Source organism: Mobula hypostoma, chromosome 7 (genome assembly GCF_963921235.1).
Source record: "Mobula hypostoma chromosome 7, sMobHyp1.1, whole genome shotgun sequence".
NCBI classification, from domain to species: domain Eukaryota; kingdom Metazoa; phylum Chordata; class Chondrichthyes; order Myliobatiformes; family Myliobatidae; genus Mobula; species Mobula hypostoma.
The window spans coordinates 8,437,839-8,455,541 of NC_086103.1; the positions used below are offsets into that span (position 1 = coordinate 8,437,839).

The 17,703-nt window shown below is 44.6% G+C and overlaps 1 protein-coding gene across 2 annotated transcripts in view; it reads left to right on the top strand.

Moving 5' to 3' along the window:
* The first annotated feature begins 6,293 nt into the window (after positions 1-6,293).
* LOC134349119 (protein diaphanous homolog 1-like) overlaps positions 6,294-17,703 on the top strand; it is a 247,017-nt gene continuing 235,607 nt past the window's right edge. For both annotated transcript variants that reach the window (XM_063053005.1, XM_063053006.1), the window contains exon 1: positions 6,294-6,798. In XM_063053005.1, the coding sequence (XP_062909075.1) occupies positions 6,694-6,798 (105 nt within the window). In that variant the 5' untranslated portion in view covers positions 6,294-6,693. The remainder of the gene's footprint in view (positions 6,799-17,703) is intronic.

Sequence of the window (17,703 nt, forward strand, 5' to 3'; positions counted from 1 at the left end):
ATGGTCTCATGACCATGATTGTTCTTGGCAAATTTTTCTACAGAAGTAGTTTGCCATTGCCTTCTTCTGGGCAGTGTCTTTATAAGACAAGTGATACCAGTCATTATCAACATACATCAAAGTTGCCGGTGAACGCAGCAGGCCAAGCAGCATCTGTAGGAAGAGGTGCAGTCGACGTTTCAGGCCGAGACCCTTCGTCAGGACTAACTGAAGGAAGAGTGAGTAAGGGATTTGAAAGCTGGAGGGGGAGGGGGAGATCCAAAATGATAGGAGAAGACAGGAGGGGGAGGGATAGAGCCGAGAGCTGGACAGGTGATAGGCAAAAGGGGATACGAGAGGATCATGGGACAGGAGGTCCGGGAAGAAAGACAAGGTGGGGGGGTGACCCAGAGGATGGGCAAGAGGTATATTCAGAGGGACAGAGGGAGAAAAAGGAGAGTGAGAGAAAGGATGTGTGCATAAAAATGAGTAACAGATGGGGTACGAAGGGGAGGTGGGGCATTAGCGGAAGTTAGAGAAGTCGATGTTCATGCCATCAGGTTGGAGGCTACCCAGACGGAATATAAGGTGTTGTTCCTCCAACCTGAGTGTGGCTTCATCTTTACAGTAGAGGAGGCCGTGGATAGACATGTCAGAATGGGAATGGGATGTGGAATTAAAATGTGTGGCTACTGGGAGATCCTGCTTTCTCGGGCGGACAGAACGTAGATGTTTAGCAAAGCGGTCTCCCAGTCTGCGTCGGGTCTCACCAATATATAAAAGGCCATATCGGGAGCACCGGATGCAGTATATCACCCCAGTCGACTCACAGGTGAAGTGTTGCCTCACCTGTAAGGACTGTTTGGGGCCCTGAATGGTGGTAAGGGAGGAAGTGTAAGGGCATGTGTACCACTTGTTTTGCTTACACGGATAAGTGCCAGGAGGGAGATCAGTGGGGAGGGATGGGGGGGACGAATGGACAAGGGAGTTGTGTAGGGAGCGATCCCTGCAGAATGCAGAGAGAGGGGGGGAGGGAAAGATGTGCTTAGTGGTGGGATCCCGTTGGAGGTGGCGGAAGTTACGGAGAATAATATGTTGGACCCGGAGGCTGGTGGGGTGATAGGTGAGGACCAGGGGAACCCTATTCCTAGTGGGGTGGTGGGAGGATGGAGTGAGAGCAGATGTACATGAAATGGGGGAGATGCGTTTAAGAGCAGAGTTGATAGTGGAGGAAGGGAAGCCCCTTTCTTTAAAAAAGGAAGACATCTCCCTCGTCCTAGAATGAAAAGCCTCATCCTGAGAGCAGATGCTGCGGAGACGGAGGAATTGCGAGAAGGGGATGGCGTTTTTGCAAGAGACAGGGTGAGAAGAGGAATAGTCCAGATAGCTGTGAGAGTCAGTAGGCTTATAGTAGACATCAGTGGATAAGCTGTCACCAGAGACAGAGACAGAAAGATCTAGAAAGGGGAGGGAGGTGTCGGAAATGGACCAGGTAAACTTGAGGGCAGGGTGAAAGTTGGAGGCAAAGTTAATAAAGTCAACGAGTTCTGCATGCGTGCAGGAAGCAGCGCCAATGCAGTCGTCGATGTAGCGAAGGAAAAGTGGGGGACAGATACCAGAATAGGCACGGAACATAGATTGTTCCACAAACCCAACAAAAAGGCAGGCATAGCTAGGACCCATACGGGTGCCCATAGCTACACCTTTAGTTTGGAGGAAGTGGGAGGAGCCAAAGGAGAAATTATTAAGAGTAAGGACTAATTCTGCTAGACGGAGCAGAGTGGTGGTAGAGGGGAACTGATTAGGTCTGGAATCCAAAAAGAAGCGTAGAGCTAATCAGTTCCCCTCTACCACCACTCTGCTCCGTCTAGCGGAATTAGTCCTTACTCTTAATAATTTCTCCTTTGGCTCCTCCCACTTCCTCCAAACTAAAGGTGTAGCTATGGGCACCCGTATGGGTCCTAGCTATGCCTGCCTTTTTGATGGGTTTGTGGAACAATCTATGTTCCGTGCCTATTCTGGTATCTGTCCCCCACTTTTCCTTTGCTACATCGACGACTGCATTGGCGCTGCTTCCTGCACGCATGCAGAACTCGTTGACTTTATTAACTTTGCCTCCAACTTTCACCCTGCCTTCAAGTTTACCTGGTCCATTTCCGACACCTCCCTCCCCTTTCTAGATCTTTCTGTCTCTGTCTCTGGAGACAGCTTATCCACTGATGTCTACTATAAGCCTACTGACTCTCACAGCTATCTGGATATTCCTCTTCTCACCCTGTCTCTTGCAAAAACGCCATCCCCTTCTCGCAATTCCTCCATCTCCGCAGCATCTGCTCTCAGGATGAGGCTTTTCATCCTAGGACGAGGGAGATGTCTTCCTTTTTCAAAGAAAGGGGCTTCCCTTCCTCCACTATCAACTCTGCTCTTAAACGCATCTCCCCCATTTCACGTACATCTGCTCTCACTCCATCCTCCCACCACCCCACTAGGAATAGGGTTCCCCTGGTCCTCACCTACCACCCCACCAGCCTCCGGGTCCAACATATTATTCTCCGTAACTTCCGCCACCTCCAACGGGATCCCACCACTAAGCACATCTTTCTCTCGCCCCGCTCTCTCTGCATTCCGCAGGGATCGCTCCCTACACAACTCCCTTGTCCATTCGTCCCCCCCCATCCCTCCCCACTGATCTCCCTCCTGGCACTTATCCGTGTAAGCGGAACAAGTGCTACACATGCCCTTACACTTCCTCCCTTACCACCATTCAGGGCCCCAAACAGTCCTTCCAGGTGAGGCATCACTTCACCTGTGAGTCGACTGGGGTGATATACTGCGTCCGGTGCTCCCGATGTGGCCTTTTATATACTGGCGAGACCCGACGCAGACTGGGAGACCGCTTTGCTGAACATCTACGCTCTGTCCGCCAGAGAAAGCAGGATCTCCCAGTGGCCACACATTTTAATTCCACATCCCATTCCCATTCTGACATGTCTATCCACGGCCTCCTCTACTGTAAAGCTGAAGCCACACTCAGGTTGGAGGAACAACACCTTATATTCCGTCTGGGTAGCCTCCAACCTGATGGCATGAACATCGACTTCTCTAACTTCCGCTTAGGCCCCACCTCCCCCTCGTACCCAATATGTTACTCATTTTTATGCACACATTCTTTCTCTCACTCTCCTTTTTCTCCCTCTGTCCCTCTGAATATACCTCTTGCCCATCCTCTGGGTCACCTCCCCCTCCTTGTCTTTCTTCCCGGACCTCCTGTCCCATGATCCTCTCGTATCCCCTTTTGCCTATCACCTGTCCAGCTCTCGGCTCTATCCCTCCCCCTCCTGTCTTCTCCTATCATTTTGGATCTCCCCCTCCCCTTCCAGCTTTCAAATCCCTTACTCACTCTTCCTTCAGTTAGTCCTGACGAAGGGTCTCGGCCTGAAACGTCGACTGCGCCTCTTCCTATAGATGCTGCCTGGCCTGCTGCGTTCACCAGCAACTTTGATGTATGTTGCTTGAATTTCCAGCATCTGCAGAATTCCTGTTGTTTCCAGAATTCCTGTTGTTTCCAGTCATTATCAATGCTCTTCAAAGATGGTCTGTCTGGTGTCAGTGATTGCATAACCAGGACTTGTGATCTGCACTAGCTGCTCATACGACCATCCACCACCTGCTCCCATGGCTTCATCTGACTCTGATCAGTGGGGGGGGGGCGCGGGGGAGCTGAGCAGGTGCTACACCTTGCCCAAGGGTGACCTGCAGGCTAGTGGAGAGAAAGAGTGCCTTACACCTCCTTTGATAGAGATGTATCTCCACCCTACCACCCACCACTGTTATAAGAATTTTTCTATGACAAAGATGATCTCTTGGTGTCTCTATACGTATTGATCATGGCTCTTGCTCATTATTCATCTACGTGCACTGCACTTTTGTCTAACTGTAACACTACATTCTGAATTCTGTTATTGTTTTCATTTTGTACTATGAGGAAAGCTGAGGTGAGAAAAGATCTGACAGTTGATCAATTTAAGAGTCAAGCTGAACTGGAAGGCTCAGTTGCTGGCTTTATCAAGCGGATTGAGCCCGAGCCTGAGGTCTAGGAACAACCTGAGGTTTGAATGACCTAAGCACCGTGCCAGATTGTTGGTGCCGGAAGCAAGAGATTGTCCAGTTCATCTTCCTGCTCCACGGGGACATCTCGACTCTGTGCTGGACCGAGGCCTTCTGAATCAGCTTCTGTGATGCCTGGCATTGTAAGCTTCAGCTTTGAATGCTGTTTGCTTGTTTTACAGTTTGCATGATTTGCTTTTTTCTCTCTGTTTGACGGACATATTTTTTGTAATGGGTTGTTTGTTTCACGCTGCCTATAAGGAGATCAATCTCTGTTATTTAAAGTATACATACTTCGATAATAAATGTACTTTGAACTTTTTACTTGTGTATGAAATAACCTGTCTGGATGGATGATCACTGCACATCAATAAAGAGTCAATAATGAACTAATTATTTGGTCATTCGTATTTAACAATAATTACTAATTAAGATATAAATTTGGACTTTCATAAGGCCTTTGACAAGATGCCACACATAAGGCTATTAACAAAGTTAAGAGCCCATGGTATTTCAGGAAAGTTACTGGCACAGATTTAGAACATTGGCAGATTGATAGAAGGCAGTGAGTGGGAGTAAAAGGGTCCTTTTCTGGATGGCTGCCAGTGAGTAATGATGTTCCGCAGGCAATGGTGTTGGGACCGCTTCTTTTTATGCTGTATATCAATGATATAGATGACGGCTTTGTTGCCAAGTTTGCAGATGATACAAAGATAGGTAGAGGGGAAGGTAGTGTTGAGGAAACAGGCAGGCTGCAGAAGGATTTAGACAGATTAGGAGAATGGGTAAGAGAGTGGCAAATGAAATACAATGTTGGAAAATGACGGTCATGCACTTCGGTAGCAGAAGTAAATGTGCAGACTATTTTCTAAACAGGGAGAAAATCCAAAAAACTGAGATGCAAAGGGACTTGGGAGTCCTTGTACAGTGCAACCTAAAGGTTAACTTGCAGGTTGAGTCAGTGGTGAGGAAGGCAAACGTAATGTTAGCATTCATTTCAAGAGGTCTAGAGTACAAGAGCAGGAATGTGATGCTGAGGATTTATAAGGCACTGGTGAGGCCTCACCTTGAGTATTGTGAACAGTTTTGGGCTCCTCATCTTAGAAAAGATGTGCTGGGATTGGAGAGGTTCCAGAGGAGGTTCACAAGGATGATTTTGGGAATGAAAGGGTTATCATATGAGAAACGTTTGATGGCACTAGACCTGTAGTTGCTGGAATTTGGAAGGATGAGGAGGGATCTTATTGAAACCTTTGTAATACTGAAAGGCCTAGACAGAGTAGATGTGGAAAGGTTGTTTGCCATGGTGGGGGAGTCAAGGACGAGAGGACACAGGCTCAAGATGGAGGGTCGACCATTTAAAACAGATGTGAAGAAATTTCTTTAGACAGAGGGTTGTGAATTTGTGGAATTTATTACCACAGGCAGTTGTGAAGGCCAGGTCGTTGGGTGTATTTAAGGCAGAGGTTGACAGGTTCTAGACTGGCCACAGCATCAAAGGTTACGGGGAGAAGGCCAGGGAGTAGGGCTGAGGAGGGGAAATAAAAAGGATCAGCCATGATTGAATGGTGGCGCAGACTCCAATCGGCCAAATGGTCTAATTTAGCTCCTATGTTTTATGGTAAAACAAACAGTATTACATGTGCAACATAAAATATTCTGCAGATGCTGGAAATCCAGAGCAAAACTCAAGATGCTGGAGGGACTTAGCAAGTGTAGCAGCATGTCTGGAGAGGAATGCACAGTCGCATCTTACTGCCCCCTCACTGAAATTACCTGACCTGCTGAGTTCCTCCTGTATTTTGTGCGTTGTTGAATATTACACGTGGGGAGTTCAACCCGCTTACAACATGTCAACTCGGCCCCGCAGGTGCAGTAGCACCGCCTCCAGTGCCGCAGTGGCCCCGCCTCTTCCTGATGCCATTGGCTGCGGGCCACCCTCACCGCCGACGTCTGCCCCGCCTCCTCAAGCGACACCTGATGCAGCTCGCGCCCTTCCTGAAAGGCGACCTTGGTCCCGCCTCCTCGCTCAAACTTTGGTTGAGGTCACCTGTAGTCCCGCCCCTCCCTGACTATTGGCTCCGGGCTGCGCTCACCGCCCCGCCCTTTCCCACCTGCTGCCGCGCCCCCCCTCCGCCAGCGCCCTTCCTGAGAGGCCTCGTTAGTCCCGCCCCCTTGTCGGTGGGGGTTACCTGTGGCTCCGCCCTCCTGTCAATCTCAGCCCCGGGGACAGCGCGGTTTCGGATGTGCTGCCGCTGCCGCTCGATGGGACGCAACGCTCATCCTTCCGCCGCCTGCTCTCTACCCCGGCTTACTAATTTCCTCTGCTCGGAAGGCGGCGGAATGCGACTGTCCTGAGAACCGGGAGGGAATTTATCTTCAACAGACCGGTCCGTTTTTTTTGCGGTGCTGGTGGCTGCGGTGAGCTTGCGTGAGGATCGCAGCCGGGAAACCCGTGCTTAGGCCCCGGCCTGGGGAAGCCGACCCCGCGTCCTCGGTATTATCTGGAGAGCGGTGGACCCCGCGCACCTACCGCATGTAGGACACGTCTGGTTTACTGGGAATTAAAAAGAAGACGTGTAGACACGCAGAGAGGTAAACGAGAAGATGGAGGGACAACAGAGGAGTGAGGCTTCGGGTTCTTCTAAGACTAAGGAGAAGTCCGGCAAGGTGAAGAAGAGCCTGGACGAAGGAGAAAAGAAAACGAAGTTTGTGAGTCTTTAATTTTCTATTTAAAACTAAATTTATATGGGGAAAGTAAAACCTGCAATGAGAACACTATCCCTACTGTTCCCATCCTGTCACGGACACTTGTGAAGTGTTTGAAAGGTTTCGGGCAGAACTAAACTTGGTCTTGCTATCTCTCTCTCTCTCCACTCACCCTAAAGTCAGTGAAATGTTATTGGGTCCAATGGTGCCCTAGATTTGATAGGAGCGCGCAGTCTTATTGGTAGAAATGGTGTGAGGTCCTGCGAATATAACGCGACTGTGTGATACTTCCTTGTAGTAGGAAAGTTGGGTTGCTTCTGCTTTCAACACTTCCTTTTGCTGAGGAGCTCTGCACCCTGCTTGCAGCGCGTTTTCACATTGCTCTAGATAGAACTTTTCACGTGCTGTCGGAGTTCAAACAACACTTAGTAAAACGTGGCCAAATTGTTGTAACTTGCATTTCAGAGTTTGTGCAGCTGTTTGCAAACTCAGCCCAAAAATTGTACATTACATTGTTTTTCGCTGTGTATATATAGATCACTGTTAATTTCAAGTTTGCAAGTACTGCATCGGTTTTATTTGCTAAACTGAATATAAGGAAACTTTGGTTTCCTGTTGATTTAACACACTTCTCTTTCAAATTTTCTAACACCGGTGCTCTGTTCTTCCATTCACCAATGTAAGCACCAGTCAAGTATAAAGAAAATCTCAGATAAAAGTTACAGGGACTTTACAAAAGCAGCTGTCTGGCACACTTTATTTAATGTGACCTTTTGAGAGGTATATATGGTAGTAAGGTAGGAGTATATAGATGATAATTCCATGCTACACATTCGGGGCAATTTGTTTGTTCCATTGTCTCCTATACTGTATGGTAATGTCTTTTAATATGAATATTTTGGCCTTTAAAATTAAGGATCATTGTTACGATCACAGTTTTACCTTATTAGCTTCTTTCCTACAACCCCCAACTTATAAAGTTGTTGCCAGTTCAAACAGTTAACCTGATGGCTGCATTTTCCCTACAATTCCTCTCAGATTATTTATTTAGAGATACAGCATGGAACAGGCCCTTCCGACCCAACACACTGTCCAGCAACCCACCTATTTAACACTAGCCTAATTACAGGACAATTTGCAATGTCCAAGTAAGTATTTGGATTGTGGGCAGAAACCAGAGCACCCGGAGGAAACCTACACACTCTCGGGGAGAATGTACAAACACAGAATAAGAATCAGGTTTAATATGGTTGGCATATGTTGTGAGATTTGTTATGTGGCAGCAGTACACTGCAATACATTAAAATAAAAAACTAAATTACAGCATGTATATATTAAAAAGTTAAATAGTGCAAAATAGGTAGTGTTCATGGGTTCATTGTCCAATCGGATATCTGATGGCAGATACGATAGGGTCTTTTAAGAGACTCCTGGACAGATATATGGAGCTCAGAAAAATAGAGGGCTATGGGGAACCCTAGATAATTTCTCATAAGGACATGTTTGGCACAGCTTTGTGGGCCAAAGGGCCTGTATTGTGCTGTAGGTTTTCTATGTTTCTAGAAGGGAAGAAACTACCCCTGAATCATTGTGTGTGCCTTCATGCTCCTGTACCTCCTCCCTGATGATAGCAATGAAAAGAGGGCATACCCTGGGTGATGGGGGTCCTTAATGATAGATGCCACCTTTTTGAGGTATTGCTCCTTAAAAATGTCCTGGATCCTAGAACTTGTTAAGGATGATGCTGGGATGATCTCCGAACACAGGAATGACCCAAGCTATAATAGTCACGCTGACTGCTATGTGACAAGTGTTCTGGTTTAAGTTTAAGTTCAAGTTCAGTTAATTGTCATTCAATCATACACATGTATACTGTCAAACAAAACAGTGTTCCTCTGGATCAACGTGACCAACACCAACATGATAACTCTCATAATATTACCAGAAATAAATTCAAAAATAATAAGGTGCATATATGATACAAGTTTAAGAAAGTAAACTGTATAACACTGCTGGTGCTTCAGGTGTGATAAGATTTGTCTGGTGCCAAAGCATTCAGTAGCCTTACTGCTTGGGAGAAGCTGTTTCCCACCCTAACACTCCTAGTCATAATGCTGCAGAACCTCCTACCTGATGATAGGGGATCAAAGAGTTTGAACAAATGGGAGGGGTCACTGACAATGCTAAGTGCTCTGTGTATGCCGAGCTGAGTCACTTATGAACTTACAGTGGCCAGTTAACTTACCAAACTGCGTCTCTTTGGGATGTGGGAGCAAACCATAGCACCCAGGCAAATGCATGTCGTCAGAGGGAGAACATTCAAGTTCTTCAGAGACAGCACTGAAGTACAGGATAGGAGCTGGGCCACTGGAGCTGAAAGGTGACATTTCCACTGGCTCCAATAGCACAAGTTAATACAGCAGCCAACCACTGTGAATGCCTTGTTATGGGTTTGCTCTGATAGAGCATTAACCACAAATACCAACTTTGCTTAGCTCGCGACAGATTTGTCTTGAATTGCTGTGTATTGTCAGCATCTCGTACGTTGTCAGAATTGCGTCATTTGTGCATTTAATCGACCAATGGCCCTGCTTGTCCCATTTTCAGTATGGATGTCCAGTCTCTCAGCCCTTCCATCCTCCTCCATGTAGGCCTTAAAGCTTTCTCCTTCGTTCTTTCTGGAAAAGTAGATCTAACCAGTTCCACTCCTCCAGCACCACCCTCCATCTGGCAGGACTGGTTCTTGCCCTCAAGAGTTTCTTTTGGTTCTTCCCATTTTCTCCAAACTTAGGGTGTGGCCATGGGGCACCCACATGAGCCCCAGCTATGCCTGCCTTTTTGTCGGCTATGTATAGTGTCCACATTCTAAGCCTTCCCTGGTAACTCTCCCCATCTGTTTCTCAGCTATATGGACAACTGCATTGGTACCACTTTTTGCACCTATGCTAAGCTGGTCAATTTCATCATCTTTGACTTTAATTTCCACCCTGTCTTCAAATTTAACTGTCCACCTTTGACGCTTCTCTGCTGTTTCTCAATTGCTCTGTCTGCATCACTGGAGGCAGACTGTCTGCCAGTATCCTTTATAAACCCACTGCTTCTCAAAGCATTTTCTCCTGTATCTCTTCCCAACATGTCACTTGTAAAGGTGCTAGTCCTCTTTTCTCATTTCCTCTACCTCCACCATATCTGCTCTCAGGGCGAGGCTTTCTATTGTAGATCAAGTACCTTGTTCTCTTTCTTCAAATAATTTGTTTTCTTCCACCTCCAATGCCGCCGTCATCCACATCTCTTCCATTTCATGCACCTCTGCCCCCACCCCATACCCCCGCTGCTGTAACAGTGTTAGGACTCCCCTTGTCTTTACCACCCCATTAGCCTCTGTGTTCAGCACATCATTTTCCATAACTATTGCCACCTCCAGCAAGATTGTACCACTAAGCACATCTTTCCCTCCCCACTCTCTGCTTTCTGTAGGGGTCTCTCTCTACGTTCCCTTGTCCACTTGTCCCTCCCCACTGATCCTGCTCCTGACACTTATCCCAGCAAGTGGGTCAAGTGTTTACATTGCTTCCATTCAGGGCCCAAACAGTCCTTCCAGGTGAGGCGACATTTCACCTGCGAGTCTGCCAGTGTATCCAGTGCTCCTGGTGTGGCCTCCTCTATATTAGTGATACAGAATACAGATTGGGGGGACCGCTTCATTGAACACTTCACTCCTTCTGCCTCAAAATCCGGGATCTCCCACTGGCCACCCATTTCAAATCGACTTCCCATTCCCATTCCATGTGTGTCATAGTCAGGTTGGAGGAGCCATACCTCATATTCCATCTGGGTAGCCTCCAATCTAGTGGCATGAACATTGATTTCCATTCTGGTTCCCCTCTCACCACCTCTTCTCCTCAGCTGCTCCTCTTCCTCCTTTCTTCCATGTCCACTGTCATCTCCTATCAGATTCCTTCTTCAGCCCCTTACCTCTTCCATCTATCCCCTTCCAGCTTTTTACTTAATCCCCTCTTCCCCTACCCATCCACTTTTCCCCTCGTCTGTTTTCACACATCACATTCTTGCTTGTACTCCTTCCCCTCTCCCTACCTTCTCTTTGTGGCTTCTTCCCCCTTCCTTTCCAGTCCAGGTGAAAGCTCTTGGACTGAAACATTGCTTGTTCATTCCTCTCCATAGATGCTGCCTGACTTGCTGAGTTCCTGTAGCATTTTGTGTTGCTGAAGATTTCTAGCATCTGCAATATCTCATGCTTATAATTTGAATGATGTCCTTTGCATTTATGCATATTTTATTTACTAAATTAAAAAAAATAGCTCTGCATTTCATTTGGGTCCATGCATTTTCTGCTTTTGGAAATGTGTAGTTTACAATCAAGCTGCATTCTTTGGATATTTATTGAGAGTAGTGCCCCTAGGTCACTGACAATAGTACGGCATTTTGAGTGCAGGAGTAAGGATGCCTCACAACTGCTATACATTGGCTAGGTGAGATGATACCTTGTGGAGTCTTGGTCTCCTGATCTTGTTCTCAACCTGGAGTTCATGTACCCCTTCCTTAATGGTATTGGTCCATGGCATTAAAAAAGTTGGGAACTCCTGCTATAAAGGAAGCATAGCAAAAATTAACTGAACCGGTTCCTTGGATGACAAGGTTATGCCATGAACTGATTTTTAAAAATCAAAATAAACTTTATTCATAAATTATTTACAGGAATAAACTTTGTGTTTTCATACTTTACATTGATATTCAATGCTTTCCATACTGTTCCATTGCATTCGTACACATCAATATCACTGCTGTCACTCATGTGTTCCCTGGGGTGGTGTACCACTACAATCATAATTGAGGGGTTTCCTCCCCCCAACCTGCCTCCTCGCTCTACAGCAGGAGAAGATCCTCACCCTGTGGCCCTTCCCCAATGAGCACTTGCGGTGGCTGCCTCAGGCTTCTGTCCCTCAGCACGTGCACATTCCAGGCTGCAGGAGTGTCAGTCCACAGCATTCCTCCACGCACAGATTCAGTCAGCTAGTTTTGTATTCAGTAGAGTTTGGAAGAATGAAAGGCGAATTGAAACGTTTAAAGTTCTGTTTGGGCTAGACTGACTAAACATGGGGAGGGTGTTTCCCCTGAGTGTGATGTCGAGAACAATAGTTCACACCCTCATCTTGCACAGGTAAGGAATGTGCTGAGAAATTTCTGCTCTTAGGGTGGTTTTATCTGGTAGATAGTGAGGGTCTAGAACTTAGTCAAGTTTAATTGTCATTCAGCCGTACATGAATACCCATAAGAACAGGCAAAACGAAACAGTATCCCTCTGGGGTCAATTGTGAAACACATGACCAACAGTTATACATAGCATGAGGCACCTATAGCATGTACAAAGCTGCAAATATATATATAGACGTGTCCGCTTGGGACTTGGGATATATACACTGCCTCTGGTGTTGCCTCTCTGGGAGTGTTGCTACACCACACAGCTCCCCGGCTATCTGTCTCAACAATAAACAAGGGAAATGGACTTCAAAGCCAAAGTAAATTTATGATCAAAGTACATACCGTATATCTCACCTTGTACTATCTTGAGATTCATTTTTTGCAGGCATTTAAGAAAAATAAATACAATAAAATTAATGAAAAACTATACAGAATTGAAGACTGGAAAATAACCAGCAAGCAAATGATGTCAAGTTATGCAAATAGAGAAAATAATACTGAGAACATGAGTTTGTCGAGTCCATAGGTTGTGGAATCAGTTCAGAGTTGAGGTGAGTGAAGTTATCCATTCTAGTTCAGGAACCTGATGGTTGTAGGATAATAATTGTTCCTGAACCTAGTGGTGTGGGAATAAGCTTCTGTATCTTCTGCATGATAGTAGAGAAGAGAGCATGATCTGGATGTTGTGAGCTCTTACTGATGGATGCTGCATTCTTGTGGCAGTGCTCCTTGTAAATGTACTAAATGGTGGAGAGGGCTATTCCTGTGATGTACTGGGCTGTATCCAGCACTTTATGTAGCCTTTTCCATTCTTGGACAAAGATGTTTTCACATACTTGGAAAGTGTGGTGAAGGCAGACATAGTTTTTATATTTAAAAATAACACATAAGTGATCACCTGAAGAGCCGAAGATACAAGACTGTAACCTAAAAGATGGGAAATGGGATTAAACAGGGCTGTGCTTGTTTGGCCACAGTTCAAAGTAAGTTTATTATCAATGTACAGATATGTTACCATATACCAGGGGTCCCCAACCATTTTTGCACCGCGGACTGGTTTAATATTGACAATATTCTTGTGGACCGGCTGACCGGGTCGGTGGGGGGGGGGTGATGTTCAAGTAGGGTTAAACTCACCTCAACATGTCTTTTACAGTTAGGGTTGCCAACTTTCTCACTCCCAAATAAGGGACAAAAGTAGCAGTCAAATCCCAGGACACCTCACCCCAGGAAAGACTACCATGACCATGAAGCCTTGCACGGGCACCTGTGTGTGCATGCGTGACGTGCGCGTAGCCGTGTGCATGCGTGTACGTGCCAGCTTTTCCCCCCACAAATTAGTTTTGCCTTCATCTTCCCGACTATACTGTACATACATTATTTCTACTTTATATAGGCTGTGTATTTATCATATCATTCCTGATTTCACTATATGTTGGTGTTATTTTCGGTTTTATGTGTTATTTGGTAGGTTATTTTCTGGGTTTGGGAACGCTGAAAAATTTTTCCCATATAAATTAATGGTAATTGCTACTTCGCTTAATGCCATTTCGGCATGAAAGGTTTCATAGGAATGCTGTACCTTAGCGGGGGAAATACGGGACAGTTGGCAACCCTATGTTCAAGTTTAACAGTGCATGACAGAAAATGAGGAAAGTTATAGCTGACTCATATCGTTTCCTCGCGGCCTGGTAGCTCATGCTTTGCGGCCTGGTACCGGTCCACGGCCTGGTGGTTGGGGATCGCTGCCATATACAACCCTGAGATTTATTTTCTTGCAGGCATTCACAGTAAATACAAGAAACAGTAAAATCAATGAAAGTCTGCATCCAACAGGATAGATAATGTGCAAAAGACCAGAAACTGCAAGAAAGAAAAAAAAACAATAAATATATAAGCAAAAAATGTTGATAACATGAGATGAAGAGTTCTTGAAAGTGAGTACATAGCTTGTGGGAAAAAATCAGTGTTGGGGTGAGTGAAGTTGAGTAGTTATCCCTTCTGGTTCAAGAGCCCGATGGTTGAGGCGTAAAAAGTCTGATGGATGAGGGAAGAGAGATGTTGAAGAACACATCGGAGACTTCTTGTGCCTCATAACTTGGTATGATTCGACCATTATGAAGTTTTATTTCCTGTGTTACTTTGGAATTTAAATTCTCCCCAGCTGGTTGTTGCAGTCTAGAATGTGGTATCAGAAACATGTCAAAACAGGTTCAGTGGTAACTCTGAGTAGTTATTCAGAAGTACTTATGAAAAAGTTTTCAGGTCTCTGAGCAAAGTGCAGCAAAGAGAGTAAAGATAATGTATTCTAATTTATTATTATCATTGGCATACATACACAGTGTATATGGCCACCATGATAGTCTAGCAGTGAATGCAGCACTATTATAGCTTGGGGTGTCAGGATTTGCAATTCAGTTGTGGTGTCCTCTGTAAGAAACTGTGTATATTCCTTACCGTGTGTGAGTGGGTTTCCTCCAGATGTTCTGGTTTCCTTGCACAGTCCAAAGATGCACTTGTTGGTAGGTTAATTGCTCATTGTTGTTGTGTTCTTCATACGTACAGTGGGTTACTCATAAAGAAACATATTCTGGAAGAACATAATTAGAACTTTTATTTACAACAGCAACCACATTTTCACCATACAGTTTCTAGATCATTCTCTCATTTCTGTGCATGCTCAGAACTCTGTCCAATTGCGTGACACCTGATGTCACCACATCTTCCTTTCCTTAAAAAGAAAAACAATTAGCAACATTAATCAAAACAAATGCATAATTTAACATGTCTGTATCAGTCTTTCTGGGAGTTCACAAACCTTCGAAGTGGTTCACACAGTTCTTGTGTTTCGTTGTTATTTTCATGTTTCGTCTGGTCTGCATCAGTTAACTGAAACTCTGAAGTTAGGTCTTTCTTGAGGTCTTTGAGAAGAAATCGCAATTCATTCATTAACTGTGTAATCTCTTTTTTAATCTCAGACTTCATCATTTCAATAAAACTTCTCAATTCCTTCACCTGTGCTTTTACTTCTTCAATTGGATCCTGATTCTTGTCACTCTTTGGCTTAAAATCCGTATTGTACTGTACCGGCAAGTTTAGCCTCTGTCCATTGTATTCTGACTCTGTATCACTGTCCAGGACTAAGGCTCTTTTTTCCAAATTCAGTCTCTCACAGGCAGATAAGCCCAGTATTGACAGTACATTTTTTGGCACCACCACAAATGAAAGCGTGTGCACCATATTTTTGTGTGATACTTTTGCCACTCATGTTTCTTTAACTGGAATGTCTGCACCTGAATACCCAGTCACTTTTATATTTGTCTGATGTAACTTTGGTCTTGGCTTTAATGCATTAAATTCAGATTCTGCAAGAACATTTACTTGTGCTCCAGTATCTAGTTTAAACAGAATATTGTTTTGGTTCCCTTGCAATGGAATAGTCCAGTCATTCTTACTTTGTTTATTTTCACAAAGCACATCGAGATAAAACTCCTCACGTTCATTTTCAAGCACTGCATTTACGTGTTTTATTTCCTTTCTACTTCTGCAACAGTGTGAGAAATGATTACTCTTACCGCAGTGATTGCACATTTTTCCATACGCTGGACACTTTTTTTGGTCGATGTTGCTGCCCACAGCGATCACAAATTCTTTTTCTTTCAGATGATGTCTTGCTTTCTGTCGGTTTTGTTGTCGCTTCATTATATTTTTCTAATATGTTCGTGCTTTACAGCGTCTACGCAGCCGTTCTCGATAAAAAGCTCTTTTGCCTGTGACATCATGGTCTCAGAAGCTTTGCAGAATGCCACAGCTTTTTCCAAATTCAAATCTTGTTCTAACTGTCTTTCTCTCAGAACATTATCCGGAATGCCGCAAACAATTCTGTCTTTAATGAGAGAGTCTGTAAGCTCTGCAAACTTGCATCTTTTACTGTGGTTTCTCAACTCCCTAACAAATTGATCAATCGTTTGACCAGGTCTCTGCCGACATTTGAAAAATTTATAGCGCTCATATGTCACATTACGCTTCGGTATACAAAATGCATCAAATTTGTCAATTATTGCTGTTAGGTTCAAATTATTTCCATTTTCAAAAGTAAAATGGTTATATCCCTCAATTGCGTCGTCCCCATTACGTGGAGTAGAATTGCAGCTTTCGTTTTTTCCGTTTTATTATCTGCTCCGATCGCCAATAAATAAATTTCAAAGTGCTGTTTAAATCTTTTCCAGTTTTCAGCAACGTTTCCAGTCAGCTGAAATGTCAATAGGGGTTGCAAAACTTCAATTTTAAAGATGTTAACAAACAACGACAAAGTTCACTTTCTTTTTTTCCTTTGATTATCTTCAATTCTCCAATTTCCGTATTATTCTTCCAGACCGACTTCCGACACCATGTTGTGTTCTTTATACGTACCGTGGGTTACTAAGAACAAACCATATTCTGGAAAATTAAACCTAGAACTTTTATTTACAACAGCAAGCAGCAACCATGTTTTTACCATACAGTTTCTGGATCATTCTCTCATTTCTGCGCATACTCAGAACTCTGTCCAGTCAAGTTCTCACACGTGATATCACCATAATTGTAAATTGCCCTGGAGTTAGACTAGGGTTTTATTTATTTTTTATTTTGTTGAGATAGTGTATACAGTGGAATATGCATCTCAGGCCCTTTCAGCCGCACTTCCCAGCATTCCCTGAGTTAACTCCAGCGTAATTACAAGACAATTTACAATGACCAATCAACCCACCAACCGGTAGGTCTTTGGACTGTGGGAGGGAACCAGAGCACTGGAAGAAACCCACATGGTCACAGGGAGAATGTACAAGCTCCTTCCGTGCAGCGGTGGGATACTGATGGGTTGTTGGTGGTGTAGCTTGAAGGGCCAGAAGGGTCTGTTCTACGCTGTATCTATAAGTAAATAAATAAGAAAAAAGGTTCTTGCTGCTGCAGTGCAATACGTTACAAGCTGAGGACAAGAATAAGCCAACATTAACTAATATTATTGCTCTTAAATATCTGGGAGTGTTGGCGCGTTGCCAAGTGGTTAAATTGTTCGTCTAGTGATCTGAAGGTCGCTAGTTTGAGCCTTGGCTGAGGGAGCATGTGTGTCCTTGAGCAAGGCACTTAACCACATATTGCTCTAGGACAACACCGGTGCCAAGCTGTATGGGTCCTAATGCCCTTCCCTTGGACAACATCAGTGGCATGGAGAGGGGAGACTTGCAGCACGGGCAACTGCTGGTCTTCCGTACAACCTTGCCCAGGCCTGTGCCCTGGAAACCTTCCAAGGCGTAAATCCATGGTCAGTGAGACTAATGGATGCCCATTATTATTAAATATCTGGGAGCAATGATTGCCAAAATACTGCTTGTGGACTCTGGGTAAGAATTCACATTAAATTTCAGATATTCTGTTTGCTTCATTTTAAAAAAAGATTGATGAAAATCAACATGAGCGCCATACACTGGAAATTAGAAGTAAAAAAAGCATGCCAGAAGTATTGAACAGGCCAAAGTCCCTTCATGCTCTTAACAAGAGTGAATATAGCTCCCAGTCACCCTTCAATTCCAATCAATTCCAAGACTTTGGTTTGGTTCTCAGGGATTTAAATTAGATTCTTTAATCATTACAATTATTAATCATAATTGTACCGCTTAATGAGAAATATCTCCTTGCTCGTAAAGA